We start from the raw sequence: 22,564 nt of genomic DNA on the forward strand, positions 1-22,564 counted from the left end.
TTCAGATCCTCTGCCCATTCTTTAATTATGTTTTGTTTTTGTTTTTGATTTTTGCTGTTGAGCTGTATGAGTTGTTTGTATATTTTGGAAATTAACCCCTTATCAGATATATGACTTACAAATATTTCTTCCCTTCTCTATGTGCCTTTTCATTTTGTTGATGGTTTTCTTTTCTGTGCAGAAGTTTTTTAGGTTATGTAGTCCCACTTGCTTATTCTTGCACCTGTTGCTTTTACTTTTGGTGTCAAATTCAAGAAATCATTGCCAAGACCAAGTCAGCCTTTGACTCTCTTCTTACTTTAAATTGCCATGCTTGGAATTGCTGGTAGAAATATGCATATAGTATGGCTTTGAATAGGCACTAGTAATTTGCCCTGCAGAAAGGGTGTGCTAGGGCACATAACTATGAGGGCAAGTTTCTCACACCCTCACCAATATTAGGTATTAATACTTTTCTAAATTTTGGAAAAAATAGCCCACTTTGACTTCTATCTCACTTTTCTTCCTTTATTTCCAATATTTATTGATCAGCACTGAGTTTCTGGGACAGTCCCCAGCCTTAAAGATACAAAGGTAAATAAGATTACTTCCTGCCTTGGGAAAGCCACAAAGAAAATGATGCAATGCAAAAATTACTAGATTAGAAGGATAACAATGTGGCCAGGGATTCAATAGCAGGAGTAACCCACGATCTCTGGAGGAGCCCAGGAAGTCTTAAGTCAGGGTTTAAAGAGTGAGTAGGAGTCAAATAGAAAAGGATAGGAGGATCTCTTTCCTCTGCCTGGGAATCTCATGTGATAAAACATAAAGACACATTGTCATTTTTGGTGAATAGCAACAAGTTCAAGTTGGGTATAGTAAGAGTTCCAGCAGGAATTAGATGGCCTATTGAAAAAGGGTAACCAAAACCCTTAATATGGTTAAAATGACAAATTTTACGTTCCATATATTTTACCTCAATTAAAAAACAAAACACAAACAACAAACCACACCCTGGCTGATGTGGTTCAGTTGGTTGAGCTTCGTCCCATGCACAAAAAGGTCACGTGATCTATTCCTGGTCAGGGCACATGCCCAGGTATGGGCTCAATTCCCAATAGGGGGCATGCCGGAGGCAGCTGATGTTTCTCTCTCACATCAATGTTTCTCTAAAAAAAAAAAAATCAATGAAAACATATTTTAAAAAACACACACATAGGCTCTATCTCACTTTCTGGTGGAGGAATAATAGCTTCCCCCTCCTTAAGTGTGAGCTACACAAGGTGACTTCCTTCTAAAGAGAATAGTATGGAAAGAGGGAGAAAAAAAAACACTTTATAGCATAGAAATCTGGCAGACATTATCTCCACCAGGTAGTCAAGGTTAACATCAACAGAGAGAAGTCATGTGGACAGTATGTTGCATGTTGATAGCATACACTCTTTTATTATTGACTAGAGGCCCGTTGCATGATATTCATGCAAGAATAGGCCCCTGGCTTCACTCCCAGCCACCCGGGAGCCAGCAAGGCCCCGCTCCCCACCCCAGCCACCCAGAAGCCGGCAAGTCCCCACTCCCGGGCCGCCTGGAGCCAGCACATCCTCGCTCCTACTGGGAGCTGGCAAGTCCCAGCTCCCCGGCCGCCCAGAACCAGCAAGTCCTCACTTCTGTCTGGAGCACCACTCCAGTAGCTCCCTCCCCGCCCCCCTTCCTCTCATAGCAGGCTTCACACCACTCTGCGCCTGCATATGCAAATTAACCTCCATCTTTGTTGGGTTAATTTGCATACTCACTCTGATTGGCTGTGGGCGTAGTGGAGTGATGGTTAATTTGCATGTTTCTCTTTTATTAGGTAAGATTTCAGAGAGGAAGGGAGAGGGAGATAGAAACATCAATGATGAGAGAGAATCATTGATAGGCTGCCTCCTGCATGCCCCACACTGGGAATCAAGCCCACAACCTGGGCATATTCCCTGACTGGGAATCTAACCATGACCTCCTGGTTTATAGGTCAATGCTCAACCACTGAGCCATGCCAGCTGGGCTCATACACTCTTGATACATGTTGAAAAAGGCACTTCATCTCTGAGGCTTCCTCCCCCAAACTCATACCTCAGTCTAAACATGAGAATGACATCAGACAAATCCCAGTCGAGGGACCTTCTACAAATGAGGGACATTCTATTATTCAAAACTGTCAAGGTCATCAAAAACAAGGAAAATCTGAAAAAACTGTTACAGCCAGGAGGAGCCTTCGGGGATATAACTAAATGTTATTGTGGTGTCCTGGATGGGCCAGTGGAACAGAAAAAAAGGACATTAGGGAAAAAGTAAAGAAGTCTAAATAAAGAATGGACTTTAGATAATAATAATGCATCAGTGTTATAATCAATGTATCATACTAATAATATAAGATATTAATGATAGGGAAACTGGCAGCAGATTGTATGGGACGGATGTGGAGTATATGGGAACTCTTAGCACGATGTTCTAAATTTCTCTATAAATTGAAAGTGTTCAAAAAATAATGTCTAATTTTTTTAAAGGGACAGGTAATTGAAAGGGGTTCAAAGATAGGCTCATTTACAAAGGTGTAGGCAGGATTGGAAAAAATCAATATGGTTTTAGAACAGGCAACTTTAGCCTAAGAAAAGCAAGGGGAGTAGATAGGGTTCTGGTAACTCCAGCGCCAAGGAGAGCTTAGATGTCAGAGAGAGACCCTTGCCAGGAGCTGAGGCCTTCAATAGAGAAACATAGCCACCTCCAGGCAGAAGTAGGGAGGTAAATATATCTGAGACTCCTCCATATGCCCTCTCATATCCTGTCAGGGCCTCCCTTTGGCCAAATTCAGTCAGAAGCCAGAGAGTTTGGGAGCCTGGCTGATGCAATCCATAAAGGTCAGCCCCCCCCTAGGGAGAGGTGGAGATGACAAATGGGAAATATCCCAGCACAGGTTGCATAAAGAAATTGGTAATTTAATACTGGCTGGAATTTGGGGCTAGAGCCAGAGTCTTAGGCTTAAGCGATAATGTGGCTCCCTGCAGAATTTGGATTTCATCCTATCAACAGGGGGATGGCAAATCAAATTCATCCCATGCGCCAACTCAGAAATGGCAACTGGGACACCGTGCTAAGAAAGGTTCATGTGCTTAATGGGAAAGAACGTGGGATTGAATGGCTATGCCTGAGTGGGTATAAGGGAGGCTGTTGATGAAGCATTTGAGAAATGGTGATGTTATAATCAAACAACAGCAAATATGGGACAAACATGAAAGCCTTAATATCTGTTTTGGGTTCTTCATGATACCCTTGAGTATCTCTCTCACCCACAAACACCTTAGGAGGAAAGAGACCACAGGATGCCTTAATACATTGGTTACCATGTTTTAAATCATGGGGCCCATCATTATGGATATTAACTGATTTGGATGGGTGTCAGCCCCTGAGTTAAAGGCAGCCTTCTGTCGGCTGGCCAGCATCCTATGAAATGGCCTGGAGTGATAACTTCATACAACTGGAACACTGCATATCAATCAGATTGCTGTCTAGGGAGTCTGAATGTAAGACCCAGACATAGGGACATAAAAGGAAGAGTGGTGATGAACTTCGGAGAGAAAGGAGAAGACTAAAGGCAGAGAAAGCAGTAGGACAGCAGACTCCTGAGATGGAGAGAAGGGCAGGAAGTCCTCCACAGCAATGCTAGTAGCAGAAGGAAAAACTCCGAGTGGAGAAGGAAAGTGAGTCTTGAGTATGGTGGACTCCACTGCTGAGGGCAGGTGCTAGAGAGACTGTTGACTTTCAGGATAGAATGAGGGGCTCAGGCAAGGGGGCTGGCTGTGTGGCCGCTGGCTCTGTATCCTTACTTCCTGAGGAATCATGTAACAAATTGTCACTGGAGAGAACCTGGGTGGGTCTCCCTTTGCAACCAGGATGTGTGGTTCCTACTGCACTGGAGACTTACACATCATTGCGGTTGGATAATTGATTATGTCATATTTGTGTAGTTCAGAAGGGAGAGGGGTCCAGGGCCCTCCTCTTTCTCACCTGTGCATCCCCAGGATCTAACATGTGCCTGGAACATGGCAAGTATTTAATATTACCTATTGAATGAAGCATGAAAGCTGCGCTAAACTCAACTTTTTCTTTCTTGGCAGAAATGTGATCACCTGCTCTCTCCAGTCACATCTGTGGTCATTGTTTCCCCGACTATTTTACCTACCTGTGGCTTCTTTTACCTTAATGTTTGTTATTGTTGGCTCCTTCCTTTTTATCCAGGAAATGATGGAGGATTGTGATTAATGAATAACTTTTTACTACTTTGCTTTCTTCTGTGGGACACCATGAGGGAAGATCAGGTACCAAGGAAAGCTGGTGATGGTGAAACACCCGTTGAATTAAACAATGTGATTAGATGATCACGTTGTAGGAAGGCTGTTTAGTGAGCCTGGTCTAATCTCAACTTACTTAACTTAGAATTGAGATGTCAAAACTTTTAGATTTTAGAAAAGCACTTTCACTTCTGCTGGTGCACTTTGTGTTAATGATTAAATCCATTCTGACATTTTATCTATAAAGTGCCGTTTCACTGGGAGACAGTTCTGTCGTGGTTTCTTAGCAGCACTCCTGCCTGAAATGCTGAAAACAGGGGGGCATCCACTGGTCTTTATTATTCTGCTCATCTGGGGAGTTACTCTCTACATACTGAGAAAATGAGATACTGAAAAATCCAGTCATGACAATGATTCACATTTTTCTCCCTGCACTCTTATTTCAAGCACAATATGGACTGATCAGCAAAGTATTTTAAATAAAACAAGAAAAAATCCTTAGGCATGGGCTGGGGTGGATGGAGAGGGAATGGTTAACCACCTGAGACCTTGTATGCAGGGCTTGGGAACCTTGGAAAGTCAGTAAAGGCGCCCTTAAACTATTTTGAATATTCCCTCCAGGCCCATAGGGCTCCCTGGCAGTTTCCAACCTCTTAGTTTAATAAAACAAAACAAAACAAAACAAAACAAAACAAAACAAAACAAAACAAAATAAAACAAAACAAAACACCAGCTTCATTCTTGCTTTTGTGAATGCCCATTTATTAGGTTATTATGCCTGATGAAGAAATGTCCTCTCTGCCTTCTGTGGGTATGTTTGGATTTTTTCCAAGTGGCAAAAACTTTGTTTCCACAGAATTTTATGGGAACCAGCCCATCAAAGCAGGGACTCCTATGGGCGGGAGGAAGAAGTTCCCCAAGGTAAAACTTTGGATGCTGAGAGGCCAGGGCTTAATTGGTAGAGAAAGGGCTTAGAAGAACTCTTTTTTTTTTTCAGTTAAAAAAATTATTCTCTCTTGAAAGATGATTTAAAAGGTGGCCATGAACTAGAACATCAAAGCTTTTGTTAAAAGCATTACAAGTGAAAGGTGGCTGTTAGGAGTTGGTTGGGTATTTTTTCTTCTTTCTGAATTTTTGATCATTTGATGACTTTTTAGCTAGGGAGATATCAAATATTTTAAAATAAAATTTCATAGTTTTCCATTATTAAAGTAATACATGCTTATGTCAGAAATAATGGAAGAACACCAAGACATATAAGGAAGAAAACAAAAATCCTGTCATAATTTTGCAACCCAGAGAAAAATGTTAACATTTAAGAATATTTATTCCTTTTTGTTTCTATGCAAATAGAGTATATTTAAGTTATGAACATGCTATATACAAATAATATTAGATTTAGCTTTTATCATTCATATTGAGAGCATTTCCCCATGTCACTGAATATTCTTGAATTATATGACTTTAATAGTATAATCATTTATCATGTGATTATAACTTACATTTTTTAAACCATTTTCTAATGTTTGTATTTAGATTGTTGCAATGTTTATCTTTGCACTTCAACTTAAGTCTAAATATCAAATTATTTCCTGAGAGCAACAGAGCAGCTTATTTCATTTGCTTCCTGCCGAAAGGTTTGTGATAGTGTTTCAGTAGCCTTGGGCGGGGGTTGGGGTTTCTGATAGGGTCAGGGAAAGCATACATTCCCTGCAACTCTGAGCCAGGAAGGCAATATATGCTTAGAGGGTGTTCCCCGCAGATTGCGATGGGATCATAGTGAAGCGAGAAAATGAATTAGTTCTGTTGCACATTGCAGAGGGTGGCAGACAACTCCGGAGACCCCACTGGGGTCCTCCCAGCCTTGGGTCTCCCCATTCTGGCTGGCTCCTGAGGAGGCCCCAGGACTACCTTCTTAACATGCTCAGCTATATCACATGTGCCCTTTAATAGGAGGAATGGAATGACTATTGACTACCCCCAATATTATTCAGTCTGAGTAATTGTTACTTTAGGAGAGGAAAGACTATCATCCATTGATCACTTGACTTTGCCTCCATCTAAATCCATTTGATGCCACAGACACATTTTACTGTCCAAATATTTTGACCCTGAAGGGATTATCTGAATTTTTTCAACAAGTTGGGTTATAAATGGTCCAGACTGATTTCTTCATGCTGACCACCCCAGTCCCTTTGCAGGGCAGAACTGGGACTTCCCACATGCATCCTGAGCACTTCCTGGTGTAGACAGACATGCTTGCATAGATTACAGCACCTGTGTGTTATACTAAGACCCCAAAACGCAATACCCTCTCTTAGACTTAAAACAACTTATTTGGTAATCAATGTTTTTTCTCCCCCTCCCCAACCTGACCCCAGGCCCAGTTGACTCCCCAGATAAATATTCTGTAATGGAAAAAGATTACTTTTAAAAATATTTTTTTAACAATTATAGTTGGCATACAATATTATATTAGTTTCAGGCACACACCCCAGTGATTAGACAATATACAACTTACTAAGTGATCATCGCAATAAATCTCCCACTCGTCTGACACCATACATAGTTATTAGAATATATTGACTATATTCCCTATGTACTTTATATCCCCATGACTATTCTGTAACTACCAATTTGTATTTTTTAATCCCTCACCTTTCCCATTCATCCTCCCAACTCCCTTCCCATCTGGCAACAGTCAAAATGGTCTCTGTATCTATGAGCCTATTTCTGTTATGGGTGTTAATTTATTTTGTTTTTTAGATTCAAGTTTTGGATAGAGAAACTTATTTATTTAATTTTTAAAAGTTAATACTAATTATACATTTACTATGCAACTCACTGCACTCCCAGGCATTTATCCCAGAGATATATTAATTTATTCACACAAAAACCTGTTCATGATTTTTATAGCAGCTTTATTTGTAATAGTAAAAGTTGGAAGCAACCAAAATGTCTCTCACTAGAGGAATGGCTGCATAAAGTGTGGTGCCATGCGATACCGTGCAATACAAAAGGAATGAGCTATTGACTTACCCAACAACTTGGATGGGTCTCAAGGGCATTATGCTGAGTGAAAAGGCCATTTCTGAAAAGGTCACATACTGTAGAATTCCATTTATATAACATTCTTGAAATGACAAAATTATGAAGATGGAAAACAGAGCATGGTTGCCAGGGGTTAAGAATAGGGGAATGACCATAAAGGGGTTGGAACAGAGGGAGATCTTTGTGATGACGGAAGAGTTTTGTAACTTGATGACAGTGGTGATTATGTGAGTCCACACGTGTGGTGAAATGGCATAGAGCTATGCACACACAGTGCCAATGTCAGATTCCTGGTGTAGAATGGCATTTATAATTATGAAAGGTGTAACCATTGCGGGGGGCACGGCTGAGGATACATAAGACCTCTCTATACTACCTTGGCAATTGCTTGTGAACTTACAGTTATTTCCAAATAGAAAGTTTTAAAATATTAATTCTGCCTTCTAAAACTTGGTCCTGCCATCCTTCTCATAGCTTTTACTGCAGGCATTCCTGGCACACTCTGAAGGAAGCCCAGGAGACACAAAGCAGCATCCGGGAGATTTTCCTCCCAGGTGCCCCTTCAGCTGACTGTGCTGCTGTGTCTATTTCCAGAGTGACAGGGCTTGCTGGTAAACCTCCTGCTCACTGGCCCAAGCTACCTGCCCAGGGAGAACATGGAGACATGCTTGAGGGTCAGAAAAGCACATTTGCCCTTGACTTTAGTTCAACTGACTTGTGTTATAACTGCAGGTTTTTGGCATTAAAATAATTGTTTTTGTCATATCTTGTTTTTTTAATCCATTTCAAGTTGGTGTTGCAAGTATGTCGAATTTGTATACCCGTCTTCAGCCTGCCCTCAGTGGTCATTTTGTCTCTCAGTCTATAAACATGCTTGATATCTTCAACCCCCACCCCTCCTGACCTACCAGCTACTTTCAGCCCCACAGTCCGTGGAATCTGACATTCTTGCCTTTCTGAGATTTGCACTCCAGGTGAAATCTTTATCACCCATGTTTTTCTTGGGGTAGAGTATGAAATAAAATGAAATAAAACCACGAGGGTGTATTTAGCATATCATGTTTGAAGTTTACTTTGCCCATGTGTAATTTCATGGATGATCATAGATTAATTTTAAATTAACAATTTAAAAAGAGATCATTGTCTCTGGTGTACATAGAAAATAAAGTAGGTTCCTCTTTATCTCACTATACTCTAAATGGCACTGGCTGAGGCTATGGCAGGGGATGCACAAGCTCACATTTTAATGGCTTCTTTTTCTAGGCTCAAGGTCAACAATATATTCCTTCCCCAAGTGGTAGTCCCATTCATCTTTGTTAGATTTTTGTTCTTCTTCCACAGGTAGTTTCCAGCACCATATCTAACTTATCAAATATCTGATTGTAAAAGGTTTTTTCCCTACTGTATTCTACAAAGGGAAAAACCTAACCACAATATCCAAAGGATATCTTGAAAGTAATTAAAATTCTATCTAGTTCTAGACATGGAAACATGTCATGATATGTTCAACCAAAAAGAGCGAATTTTTAACAGTTACATTTATAATATGACCCAGTTTTTAAAACTCTACTAGTATAAGCATGTATTGGAACATATTTTTAAAAAGATTTGGAATAATGAACCTAATGTTACCAGTGGTTCTCTCTGGACATTTAAGAAAAAGTTTTATTCATGCTTGTCTGTATTTACTGCATTTTTTTTTTTACAATGGAAGGTTATAGTTTTACTAGTAGCCCTGCGCACGAATCCGTGCACCAGTAGCTCTCTGCGGGGCCTGGCCTCTCCGCGGCCCAGAGGCCCATCTGCAGCTGGGTGCGGAACGCTTGCCTCATCGCCAGGGCGACAACGCAAGTGTTCCCCCCCCCTCCCCCAGCCACTCCATGGCCGCTGCCCAGAGGCCCTCCGTGGCTGGGGTGGAACGCTTGCCGCGTCACCGCGGTGACAAAGCAAGCATTCCGCCAGGCCGCTCACACTGCCTGTTCTCAGCAGCCACCACCCCCCAGGACTGGGGGACTCCAGTGGGGCTGAGAGGACTGGGCGCCGCCATATTGTGGCTATGGGCGCCACCATCTTTGTGACGGAGTGATGGTTAATTTGCATATTACCTTTTTATTAGAGAGGATGTTTAGAGAAAAATTAAACCATTTTTATTTTACAGATAAAATTATCTTATGAGGAGCCTTTGTACTTTTGAGGAATATTAGATAGTTACTAAGATTACTACCATTGTTCCATATAAGAATTTTTTACCATTTGTTACAGAGTCCCAAATGTCAGCTGTATTGGTTATGATCCCTACCTGAGGGGATATTTTTTAAACCATGCAAGCACTCCTAAGCCTTCCAAAAGGAAACAAAATGGCTCCCTCCTCGTCTCTGCATGAAGAGCCCACGTGAAATGACAAAACACCTTTCCTTCTCTGTCTAAGCAACCACATGAAATGCCAGTTGCTTAAAATGCTTCATGTCCTTTTGCACTAATGGGAGTATCTTAATGCATGGAAAGATTTTGACCTCGAAATGATCTCTTCTTTTCTTGGCCAAAAGTGTATTATTAGAGAGCTTAGGAAAGTCTTAAGAAAAGCAGATGTTGAGAGTTATCACCCTCACCCTTCAATCAATTTTTGGCCAGGATCTTGTGTTGTTTCTTTAGAAGTTGTTTCAGAAGATCTCATTTTATTGTTGCGGGCCCAAACCATTATAAGGGGTTTTAGCCCTTTAGTCACCTGCTAGCAGTGTCTTGGGAATGTTTTATGTTGGATCTTGGTTCCTCTTAATCTGGTGACAGTGGTTAAAGTAAAGGGATCCTAAAGTAGGTTCAGGTTGGGGGCATTACAGCTACCATTGCCAAATGTTTGATGTGGTTCCTCTTTTCTTTTTTCTTTTTTAAATAAGAGTTTATTTAGAAAGTCACAAAGGTAGGGAAAGTGAGCCAGCTGGGTGTGGACTCAGGAAACAAGTTACTGAGATAGCAAAAGAAAGGCCCTTGGAGCTTAGGAGTGAGAAGGGTAAAAGGTAACATGCCTTGGGGGTTTTGGGGAAAAATATAGGGGGAGGGGAAAGGCAAGGGTGTGCTCCAGAGAGGGAGAACCACCTGATGTGGTTCTTAATTAAATAATTTTTATTTTAAAGTAAGACATAATTACTAATTTCAAAAGCTAAATGAATGGCCATTTTCCTTTTCTAAAAAAAATGAATATTCTAAGAATATGACTTTCTTCACTTTCCTAAAGAAATGTATCATTTATAAATAATATTAATTTTAATGTAATTTTAATTGGAGTTGTATTAAATCTCAGGGTTAACTTGGGGATAATTGACATAATTATGATGTATCTACTGGTGTGTTTAAATGCATTTGAATTTTTGTGTGTTGATTTGGCAACCTTGCCACACTTTGATTAATTCTAATAAGTTGTCTAATTTCTTTGTGTTTGCTATGAAAACAATGAAAAAAATAATTTATTTCTTCCTTTTGAATTTCTATACCTTTCATTTATTTATTTTTTTTCTATCTTACTGCACAGACAAGGACCTGTCTGGTATAAGGTTGAGTACAAATGGTGATAGTAAAATTCTTGCTCTTGACTTTCCACTATGGAGTATTATATTTGATGTAGTTTTCCCCTCCCTTTGAGAGCTGTTTGCTGAGAGATGCTCTCATGAATTATGACTGCATTATATTGAGTTCTTTTTCTGTATCTAATGAGAGGATCACATGTGGTTGATTTTTCCCCATCTCCTTTAATCTTAGAAAAGGGTGAGTTAAAAGAGATGTTCTTTGTTGTTGAACCAACCTTTCATTATGGCAGATACTCAGTCTTTGTCATGATGTAATCAAAATAATATTACTGCTTCTAGCAGGTATTATAAAAATGTTATCAAATAGACTTTTCATACTAGTGTATTTTTTTTAATGTTTTCATTGATTTCGGAGAGAGGAAAGAAGAGGGTTAGAAAGATCGAAACATCAATGATGAGAGAGAATCATCAATTGGCTGCCTCTTGCACACCCCCTACTAGAGATTGAGCCCAAAACCCAGGCTTGTGCCCTGACCAGGAATCAAACCATGACCTTCAGGTTCATGGGTTGATACTCCACTACTAAGCCACACCAGCTGGGCCATACTAGTGTATTTTAAAAGTATCTTCCAGCTCCCACCTTCCCCAGCCTTTTGGCTTGGTTGGGTGCTATTTTTCATAAGAACAAAAAAACATTGGACAACTTAATTGTGCAGTTCATCCTCATGTTCCCATGAATATTAGATACCAGTATTATAAAATGTGCTTAATTGTGTAAATATCCTTGAACATATAAAATAGCCAATTCCTAGGGTGTTTAAATTAGTTTCTTTTGGCTGAACATTAAAAATGTTTTAAAAAACAGTAGTTTCTTTTTGCACCGCATTTCTGTGCTCATATTTGAACTCTGAAGTGTCTAGCAGTTTATGAATCTGTTCCAATAATATAGAGTGACATTGGAGAGATTGGGCTCAGGGGACCCTTAACTTCCTCCCCCGCCAGAGCAGGCACTGTTTACAGTGCTCAGTGTTCGGACGCGTTGGCCCACAAGCCCAGCAATAAGCAGTTACTCAGTCAGAGTGGGGCCAGGTGAGCAAACCTGAAATCACAGACTATCCACTGAGTCACAGTGTGATGCTAAGGAGCAGCTGGCACATTTGCAGGTAGTAACCTTTAAAAAACACCCACACTTAAAAGGACAAGGACATTTTTAGAAGTTTCTCCCCTAACAATTGTCATAATACTAAAAGTGAAATTATGTCACCAGTGTGGCAATTGTCTCATGAAATAGAAGTACAACATCTTGAAATGAAAGTTTACCTGGCTGTGCCCTGTGAATCATTTTTTAAAAAGCGTTCGGCTTGTTTTATTGCTGAAGGAAAGGACTCCTGAGGGGCCAGTGTGCAGAGGAGGAGCACCAGGGATGGTCTTTCCTGTTGCTCTTCTTCCCAGCAGCCTTGGGAGATCAGCGTGATGCCAGGAGCAGGTATGGTCAAGTCTGTTCTTGGGTTTTTATGTTTTGGACCCATTGGTTTTGGTGTTGTTGACTGAGCTGGTGTGGGCTGTGGAGTCCTGCACAGCCACACTGCCCCTGCAGAAGGTCTCTGTGTCCCTCAGGCTGTATTTTGGAGGAGACAGAAGAATGAATGGGCTAAGAGGGTGCATGTCTCCCTACACTCCCAAACCATGTCTCCTTGGGTATATCCATAAGCTCTCTCGCCTCGGTTTCCATGTGTGTGAAATGGGGGAAATAATCACATATAGAGTTCTGAGACCTAAGTAAGATTGTCAGGAGGTGTGCTGAACACATTTTGTCGAGCATCAGGTAAGCCCTCAAATGCTAACTTTTCACTGCCGTTTCTGCCGGCTCACCACCACCAGTGCTGCTGCTCCTGCTCCTGCCCCTGCCAAAGCCCCTGCTGCTGTCTTGATCCAATGGGTCTTTTCTGGAATGAAATGCATCATGTGGTGGGGCATGGGTGGAGGAGGAGGAGGAGTGTTAGACTATACAGGCAGTGCAAATCAGCTGTCTATGCCTCTTCAGCATGGCGTCCACACTAAAATTTGGGCCAATTTTATGCTTTCCATTGTTGCATATTAAATTTTGCATTCCTTCCTTCTGATAGTTTGTGGCATCCAGTCATATGCCGGAAAAATGCCTTCCCAGGTTCTGCTTCCCGTCATCTGAGCTTACTGAGTCATGGAAAGTGTATTTTAGAGTGTTTCTTGCTCTGACATAACACTGTTAACGTTTAGCCAATGTATATGGGGCTCCTGACAATATGCCAGACCCTGGATTGGACTCTGAGCACTGAACCGTGGGCATGGCTGCTGTCCAGGTTCCTGAAGAGCCCTTAGTCTAGCAGGCAGACCTAAACTCATGAACATAACCCAGGTGGGGAAGGGACAAAGTCTCCAAGACCGTCAAGTTTCAATTGAACAAGATCTTCCTTTCTCAGATCCCCTCATTCCCCATAAGAAAACTCTAAGTCAACATTTTGAAAGAAACTTTTTTGCATTTTTATGCTTTGCTTTCTAATGGAACCATTAAGAGGGGTTGAAACTTAACAAATATAGAATGAGGACAGCTGACATTCTCATGTTTTAGACAACAATAAATGTGGACATCATATGGGGGAAAATCCTTGGGGATTTTTTTATTACAGCCCATGACATATAGATTTCATGCGTAAGGCTAAAACATTGTAAGTTAAGAGGATTTAAAAATGGGGAAAGAAATTGTGTGCATGAGTAATAAGAGAACGCCGTGAGCATGTGGGTATTGGGGCTTCTGTCAATTCCTGGCCAAACCCCCCAACCTAGGAGAGCCTTAACTATTCAGTGACCTGAAAAAGGAGGACCTCCGCTCATCTTCTTTTCCCTTGACTACGTGCAGAGTTCTGAGAATAAGGGTCATGGCCATCCATGTGGGGTGAAGATGGTAACTAAGTGTCACTGCAGGGACCCAGCCTTGTCTGGGTGGTGGTCTTTCTTTAACCACAAAACAGGGGTCCTAAACCAGGGCCTGGTGGTCCAAATGTTGGCCCCACAGATGCTCTGTTCACACATGGTTTTACTAGTGAGTCCTTTCTACATTGTGTGTGTGTGTGTGTTAAAAGAAAATGGGACCTGCAGCCTCAATGGCTTGCATTTACACAACCATAAGGGGGTGGCTTCCAGTGGCAGTTGTCCCCTTGAACCAGAGCAGGCTCCCTCGGTCCCCACCACCGCTCTTGTCTCACACCTGCAATGACTTTGCTCGTTTACGTCACTTGTTTGACCCATGTAGGCATTTAAATTTGCTGCTCCTGGTCTAGAAAATTCCAGAGAAAAGAGAAGAGCTAGGGTTCCTGGGGTAGAAACCCTCAGGACCCCCCTCATAAATGGTGGGAGCAGCTTCTCTTGGGTGCTGCCACCAACTAGGAGAAGGAATGTGAGATTTGATATGCCTCCATTGAAAGCATAAGATTGGCCCAAAGCTTAGGGTAGAAGCCATTCTGAAGTGGCATAGAATGTGAGTTTCTGGGACTTTCAGGAGGTATTGCTTGGTCAGCAAGGAACCTTGGTGTCCACGCCAAGGTTGTACAGTAGAAGATGGAGTGACCATTGCATAACCATAGAGGGCTGATAAATTAGGTAGATAAGAACAGATTTCAAGGAGAAAACTATGAGAAGTGGGTAGAAATAATCTTTATTACATTTTACATGGGTGGCTTTATTTAATTCTTCTAATGATAACTTAGTCATTCTCCAAGTATTAGTGAGTGCCTGTGGTGTGCATGGCACCAGGGGTACAGGGGTGAATCAAATAGGCAAAGCCCCTTCGCTGTTGAGTCTACAGGCTGGTGAAGGAGGCGAAACAATGATAATGGTTAGAACTAAGTGCAGTGAGGAGACATGGCTGGGCAAGGGGAGAGCTGGTGAGTGAGAGGAGAGATGTGCCGCCCACACCACCAGGAAGCAGCTGTCATCACCACTCTACTGCTGGGGACACGGAGGCAGGCAGGATGTGACCAGGTGATATGTGGTGGGACCTGGCCTCTGAGCCAGGTCAGACCCCGGAGCACATACGTGGGTACAGTCATCCAGCTGGGAATTGGGGGGCTACTTACTGTCCACATCTAAGTGGAGACCCCGGGTCTCACGTAGGACTCTTTATATGAGAAGAATTCAAGCTTGGTGGCATCAAGCTTATTTGAATTTTTAGGCTATAGACTTCCTTTGTGCTACGTCAGGAGCACAGCACCTGAGTATGGCCGTGACTTCTTGGTCTCCACTGGCCAAGCATGATCACTGAAACAAAGGGACTATATTCCAGGCGGTGAGCTGCCCAGACTCACAGCACCAGGTTTATGTGCAGAAGGGAGGGGTGGTTGAGGGGTCACCGGCTCTGGACTCCAACTGCTTGGGTTTAAACACGTCCTCACTGGTGTGTAAACTTGGACAAGTTAGCTCTGTGTGGCTCCATTTCCTCACCTGCAAAGCAAGAAAAGGTCCTAATGCCCACTCAGTGCCTTGTTGAGAACTGCATCTGAGACGATGCCGGTCATGGAAGCACAGAAGTGCTCAATCAGTGCTCACTCTGCATATTGTTTCTCTCGTTGGCCTTAATAGAGCCTTTGCATTGTTGTGTGTTTTGCTCATGTGGCAGAGCTAGCCTCAGAAAAACATTTTTCTTTTTCCACGTAGAAAACTCCCATTTGCAAGTTTCTAAACTGGGAACAGCCTGGTGGCATGGCGAGGGATCGCGTTCCCCTGATGGCACATTTCTGAATCACAGCATGCTCACAATTTTATCTTCCTATTCGACATGTTTTTGCAGACGGCACAATATGGAACTGGTCAGGCTCCTAATTATGACAGTGGTCCAGAGCCAGAATCCAATCATCCAGTTGACAAAGAACTTGGTACAGAGAACGGTGACCAGCTGTTCCCCATCTCCAGTGAGCAGAAAGTAAGAGGAAATGGGTTTAAGCTGCGTGAAGGATTTGGGTTATTTAGGGTAGGATTTCCTGACAGTGAAGGTTGCTGAACATTAGGACTGGATTAGAGAGAGGGGTTGTAGAATTTCCGTTCGTGGGGATTTTGCCAGCGTGGTCCTGTTTGTGCGATGAATGCAGGGGCTGCCTCCCAGCTGCGCCCTCTGCCTGGTCTCTTCCTCTTTCTACCCATATGGTGCCCTCACCCAATGAGCCTTCTCTGGAAAGGCTAGGAGGGAGGAGGCTGGTGTGGAGAGAGGGGAAGTGGTTAACCCGTCCAGTTTTCTGACACATTGATGGCAGGCCTTGACACTCTGGGTGAGGACACATGAACCATGACCTGGTTTAGTTAACCTTGGACTGAAAAGCTCACCTGGGCCAGGGGAAAAGCAACTGTGGTCACATTGAAGGCTTGGCTGGCAATGGAGAACGCATGCCTTGTCCTAAAGAAGGCAACCCTTTCTGAGAACGAGGCCATTCTTGCCACAAGGCCTGTGGGAATGTGCACTATTGCCAGACTTTGATTCTCAAAAGAGGGTATGAAATTTGGGGAGTTTGAAAATTCTGGCAACTAATTTTTTAAAAGCAAGTTACATGTGGGCCAGAGTGAGTGTATGATTGTGGGTCTTAATTCAGTGTGCCGGGCGCTCTTCTGTGACCTCTGCTCTGCCGGGTCACGTTGGCCCTGTGGTCAAGAGCCAAGTTCAAACACAGACTTGAGGCAGCAGAATTCCACTCTGTCCCAGTGTATACAAATGTTGAATCATCATGTTGTACAGCTGAAACTAATATAATGTTGTATGTCAATTTTACCTCAATAAAAAAATAAATGGGAACCTCTGTGTTCATGCATTGAACCATAAGAAATTACTATTTTATAGAGCAAAAATGATCAAATATTGTCAATTTCATAGACTTCAACCTAAAAGTAATCTCTCACCCACTTAAGAAAAATAAGAATATAAAACATCAGTGGTATTTTCTCCTGCAGCATTGAACATTTTGCCTCCTCTGGGACTGAGAGGACTCACTTATTGCTCCACACACAGCCTTGTATTATTTCTTAGCAAACCATGCCTGGCAGGTGGAGGTGACATCAGCAATCACCTGTAGCATCCAGGCAGCATGGAGAGTCTGTCCTTCCCAGGATTAGTGGCTTGAGATCATCGAAGCTCTCCTAATAGCAGTACAGTCGTTTGTGGAAACTTCTCGAAGAGATCACCTTTCTCTTCTTTCTCTTTTCCTCTTTCCCATAGTTATAGGCTGCCAGTTTCTTTTTAAAATATATTTTTATTTTTTTAGAGAGAGAAGAGGAAGAGGGATAGAGAGATAGAAACATCGATAAGAGAGAAACATCATCAATGAGCTGCCTCCTGCATGGCCCTTACTGGGGATCAAGCCTGCAACCCAGGCATGGGCCCTGATCTAGAATTGAACCAGTGATCTCTTGGTTCATGGGTCAACACTCAACCACTAAGCCACACCAGCCTGGCATAGGCTGCCATTTTCTACACACAGCATTATTGGAAATCAACTGAGCATAGCTGGGGATAAAACAATTGTCATCACAGGCAGGCAGGAAGATTTCAATTTTAGCTAGGTTCTATGATGACTCAATGGAAATCAAGTTGCTTACTAATGGTGCCTTTCTTTTTTTTTTTTAAGTGTGTCAGTAAAGATGTGGCTGGCAGACCCCAGCCCCCCCCCCACCATAGGAATCAGGAGAGGAGGTCCTACCTCTGATGCCATGTCTCCCCTACCCCCTGACTCCTGAAGGGGAGGGCAGTGCCCAGCTGTGATCATGTTAGAAGAGAAAGATATGAGAAGGACCTTACTTCTCTCTGGCCTTCCCACTGTGTCCTAGAACTCAAACTAATGGGAATGTTTCTCCAATCAATTCTGAGCTCTCTCTGGATAAATAGGGTGACAGGGTTCTTCCTTTCTTTCTCTCTCTCTTTCTTTCTTTCTTTCTTTCTTTCTTTCTTTCTTTCTTTCTTTCTTTCTTTTTCTTTCTTCCTCCCTTCCTTCCTTCCTTCATGCCTTTCATCCTTCCTTCCTTCCTTCCTTCCTTCCTTCCTTCCTTCCTAACCATTTAAGGTTTACTTTATATTGATTTATAAATATCAACCTCTTTGCGTATTTTCCTCATAACATAAAAAACGTATTTTGACCAAATGAGCCATGCATTCCTGTTCTCTTTCTTGATCGATTGGAATTTCAACTCCTTCCAGTTTCTTCACTTTTAGTAAGAAGTAGCAAATGAATAAAAACCATGCTAAATAGAAAGTGGGGAGCTGGAATCAGAGACTCAACAGAACAAAACTCCCCACTAAGACAGCTTTCCAGAATTAATTTTCAGAGTATCCATGAAATCAACCATCTGGGGACTGTTTTGAAGGCAGAAATATGCCCTATTAAATGATTAGTGTATTTTCTTCGGGTGACCTTAAATGAAAAAGATATATATATAATGTAGTCCTCGCCCCACTGATGGTGTATACTTGGAAAGTCATATTAATATTTAGAAAACACCTGTGACCACGCATGGCGCTGTCCAGCTACCTCTTTAGTTTGGTAAGTCTGTAAAAATGTAGTTTAATGAGCCCCAAGAGCCCAAGCCCTCTGTGTGGTCTGTGGCTGACTTAGAAATTGTGGAGAGAGAGCTGATGGGCTGAGAGGCTGCACCGTGGGCTGTCCCCTGACCCACAGCCACCTCCAGATATAGTTGTCCCTCCTCTTATCTGAGGGGAAGAATCCAATGCTTGCTGCTCGCCCATTGACAGAGTCTCTTAGCAGCTTTTTGCCTCTGGGTTTAGATCGATAGCATTACAAGGGCACTAAAAGTAAAAGGAAATAAATACCAAATTCTTTTAAGTAAAGGAAGGAAAGGAAGGGACAAGAATAATGAGACTGAGACATATATTTAAGAATATATTCTCATGTCCACTGAGCACGGTGGCAGGACACATGGAAATGTATTGCCTAGTGGTAGTTGCTTAGTACCTGATGGGGTGGAACAAGTATCATTATTATCATCATCAACAATTTCCATGTACTCAGCATTTTCTCTATGCCAGGCATGGTTCTGAATGCCTCATGTCCATTGACACGTGTATTTTTCACAGCTCCGTAAGGTAGGTATTTTATTTTCTGTAGCTGAGGACACAGGCATAGAGCCAGGGCTCACAGCTAGTGGGAGGCAGAGCAAGGATTGAAACCCAAGTCTTAACCACGGGGCTGTGTTGCCTCTTTTGATTAGGGAGCCAGAGACCATTTGGTTATTTCCAAGGAGTGCCTGCATTTAGCGACCACTTTCTTTGACACTTTCTCCATAATGAGAAAGTCCCTTTGGAACCTCCAGAAATGAGACCTCTACTACTTGGCATCTTGTTTGCCAAAGCAAATCAGGAAAATTGCTCTCTAACCTGCCAATAATCTCAAGATAAAGAGAGAAGAACCTGCTGGTGCTTCTCTTTCTCAAAGAGACGAGGGAAAACACACCCCAGGGAGCTCAGGGTGGGTGCTGTGCCTGTTGCCCATGTCTGGTGTTTTCTTTCTTTTTCTTGGAGAAATTGTCTCGAGGAAAGAAGCCCAGGTGACATGGGCTGCAGCTCTCTGCCAGGTGGAAACCTTGACACTAGGAGAACGTGGGAGAGGTAGCGGGGAGTCCAGGGCTAACAACAGTACTTTGTGATAAACTTTGAAAGTGGCCTCTATGAAAGGCCCTCCCAATCTAGATGCTGTCGTGAGCCCCTGGAGGGTGAAGGATGTTCGTTTTGTTTGCTATTAAAAATGATTCAGTTCTCTCCGCTTCACATTCGAATAGGGTCATTTGGGCTGTTCCGTGATACTTGCCAAGGTGGATTAGCGGAGTTATTTCTGGATATTTGACCAATTAGTCTTTATTTTTTAAAATGGAGATATAATTCATGTACTACAGAGTTTATTCTTCTAAAATACATAATTTGATGGGGTTTAGTATATTACAAAACTGAGAAGCTGTGTAGCTAGTACATCACTATCTACTTTTAGGGTTGCAAAAGTGATGGTATAATATATTATAGTGCCAACAGCAGGGAGAGTAAAAGAAGACTTGCCTGGGACTACAGAGAAAACATGAAAACTCTCGCAATTGAGCATGTGCAGTAGAACTTCCAGTGAGGATGGAATTGTTCTCTGTTTGCACCATCCAAAATTGGTAGCCATTAATCACATGGGCCTGTTGAGCACGGGAAATTCAACTGGTACAACTGAGAACTGGGTTTTTATCTAATTAAATGTGAATAGCCACATATGGCTACCATATTGGGCAGAGCAGCTGTGTGGCAACTTACCAATTCAGTCTTATCTGAGATCATTTTCCCCATCTCCCCCACGGCCCCAGTTTCCAAAATGATTGAAATGTTGAAGCATGTGCTATACAAATTGTCATATTTAAATTTAATCCCCAGTACAAAGAAAAAGCTTCGCATTCCCACAAGGAACCCAGATGATGGGGTTGGGTGGGGGGAGGCATCGGGCTGGGAGCCTCTTCTGAAATATATCTGAGCGGGAGTCAACTCGGTTGGCACCAGGCATGGGTGACATCAGTCCCCTCACAGGAGGGCAAAGGAAAGTTGTGAACTTGGGCCTCTGCTTCACAGCTCACAAGGAATGAAAGTGATTCCCACAGCGGAGTATATTGGAGGGCATGAAGTAAGGTAGCTTCTGCTCAAATTGCGGGTTGTGACGACAAGAGCTGGGCCCCTTCTAGCATTCTGTCACCAAACGATTAGTTACGAAGATTCCAGGAGCCGTGGAAGAGTCTTTAAGCTCTCGTGGTTCAACTCATTAAGTTCCCTCCTCCCCCAAGTTCCACTTAAGGTGACTGTTGTTGTTTTTTAAGTGCCCAGAGGCTTCCATTTTTTTTTCTTGAGGATTCGCTTTTCCATTTTCTTCAGAAGAAAAGTAGCCCAGGGAGAATGTTACATGTTATTAATGTAAAATATGCAGCCTCTTTATTCATTACTAGAGGCCCAGTGCACGAATTCATGCACGGGTGGGGTCTCTCGGCCTGGCCAGCGATCAGGGCCAATCAGGGCCAGCCGGGGGGAGGGACCACAGGAGGTTGGCTGTGGGAGTGCACTGACCACCCAGGGGCAGCTCCTGCATTGAGCATTTTCCCCCTGGTGGTCAGTGCATTGTCATAGTGACCAGTCAACTGGTCGTAAGGGTCCCTTAGGCTTTTATATATATAGATTCTTTATTTCCTGTTTTTTTCTTTTTTCTTTTAACTACCATGTTTTGCAAATATGAGGTATAGGAAGGCAAACACATTTCAGATGCTTCTTATCCTAAAACTTTCTGTACTGTTTGGGAGCCAAAATAAGTCCTTGGTATTTATTGTGCATGAAGTTATGGAAAGATGGGATGGCCTCAAGTGAGTAATTAATATTTACCTATAAAATATAACATATTAGGGAGAAGACCAAAAATATTCACTAAGTGCTCAACAAACTTAGAAGAAGAAAAAATATCGATGTCTAAAACTGCAGGGTTTTAGGGCAAATGCAGAAACGGAGCCAGAGATTCCATAGGAAAAAGTATTTTAAAGTTATTCATTAAGACAACAAAGCATTAAATACATAATGTTTTGACCTTCTGGCTTGACATACATATCCTTATGTGATCCAGAAAGCTAGGTTCAAGTTTAGATTTCTCAGACACCCCAGAGTTCCAGCTGGAAGGCAGCAAAGTCAGGGCACCAGCCTGTCACCTACTGGGGACTGAGCAAAGGACTCCCCTGTGCCAGGGCCAGCCCTGGGCCCGGAGGGGTGCACACCGGTGCTGTCATCCACACTAGGGAGGACAGACCTGGGGAAGAGACCTGCATGGGGCCTGGATGCAGGCTGGGCATTTGGACAAGGAATACTGGGGTCCCAGGTGTGGTGCCTGGAGAATGTTCTAGAAGACTGCACATCTTCCCTTGCTTAGGGTGGAAGCACACGGCTGGAGGAGATCAGAATGAGGTGTCTACATCATGGAGTCGGGGCACGGACCCTGATGGCCTAGGTCTAAGGGCATGTTTTAAGACCAGCGACCATTTCAGTGTTTCTGTGCTGAAAGAAACTCACCAAGCTGGGACAAAAGAGCAGTCTCCTAGTGGAGCTACCCTTCACGATCTGGTTCCATAGGTGTCTCTTTTGCAGTCGAACTCAGAAGTTACCAATTTGGTGTTTCCAAGGCTCCTGAGTGCTTTTACTTAGATTTTTAAGTGTTACTGAGATATAATTCACGGACCATGCAATTCACCGACGTCGTTGGTTTCCAGTACATTCACAGAGCTGTGCAGCCATCACCACAATCAATTTTAGAGCATTTCCATCACCCCGAAAAGAAACCCCTAGTCTGCTTCCTGCCTCCCTGGGTTTGCCTGTTCCCACCGGGGCTTCTGCGCTTCTCCAGCAGTTTCCCCTTTCACATGTGCACAGGCCCAGAGAGAATAGAAAAATCCTATCCAATCAAACATCCCAGTCCTTTTCTCCATGAATGTAGATGGTACTTCTCAAACTTCAATGTGCATGCGAATGGAGCTAAAATCCCCAGGGACTCCGCGGGTCTGGGAGTCTGAATTTCACACAAGCAGTGCCCATGCTGTGGGCCTAGGGACCACACTTGAAGGACATGGGTGATGCTGGAGCCATTGTTTTCACCAGAGCAGCCTCAT

General features: G+C 42.8%; 1 protein-coding gene across 4 annotated transcripts in view; it reads left to right on the top strand.

The window, feature by feature from the left end:
• Window positions 1–22,564, top strand: part of SGPP2 (sphingosine-1-phosphate phosphatase 2) — a 98,284-nt gene that overhangs the window by 21,024 nt on the left and 54,696 nt on the right. Inside the window, exon 1 of one of the 4 annotated variants that reach the window (XM_079782574.1) lies at window positions 15,321–15,833. The exons of the other annotated variants lie outside the window; for them this stretch is intronic. Within the exon in view, the coding sequence (XP_079638700.1) occupies window positions 15,690–15,833 (144 nt within the window). The 5' untranslated portion in view covers window positions 15,321–15,689. Of the gene's footprint in view, window positions 1–15,320; window positions 15,834–22,564 lie in introns of those variants that run through there. 4 annotated transcript variants of the gene reach the window in all.

The sequence above is a fragment of the Cnephaeus nilssonii genome (genome assembly GCF_951640355.1).
Source record: "Cnephaeus nilssonii genome assembly, chromosome: 10".
Taxonomy (NCBI): Eukaryota; Metazoa; Chordata; class Mammalia; order Chiroptera; family Vespertilionidae; genus Cnephaeus; species Cnephaeus nilssonii.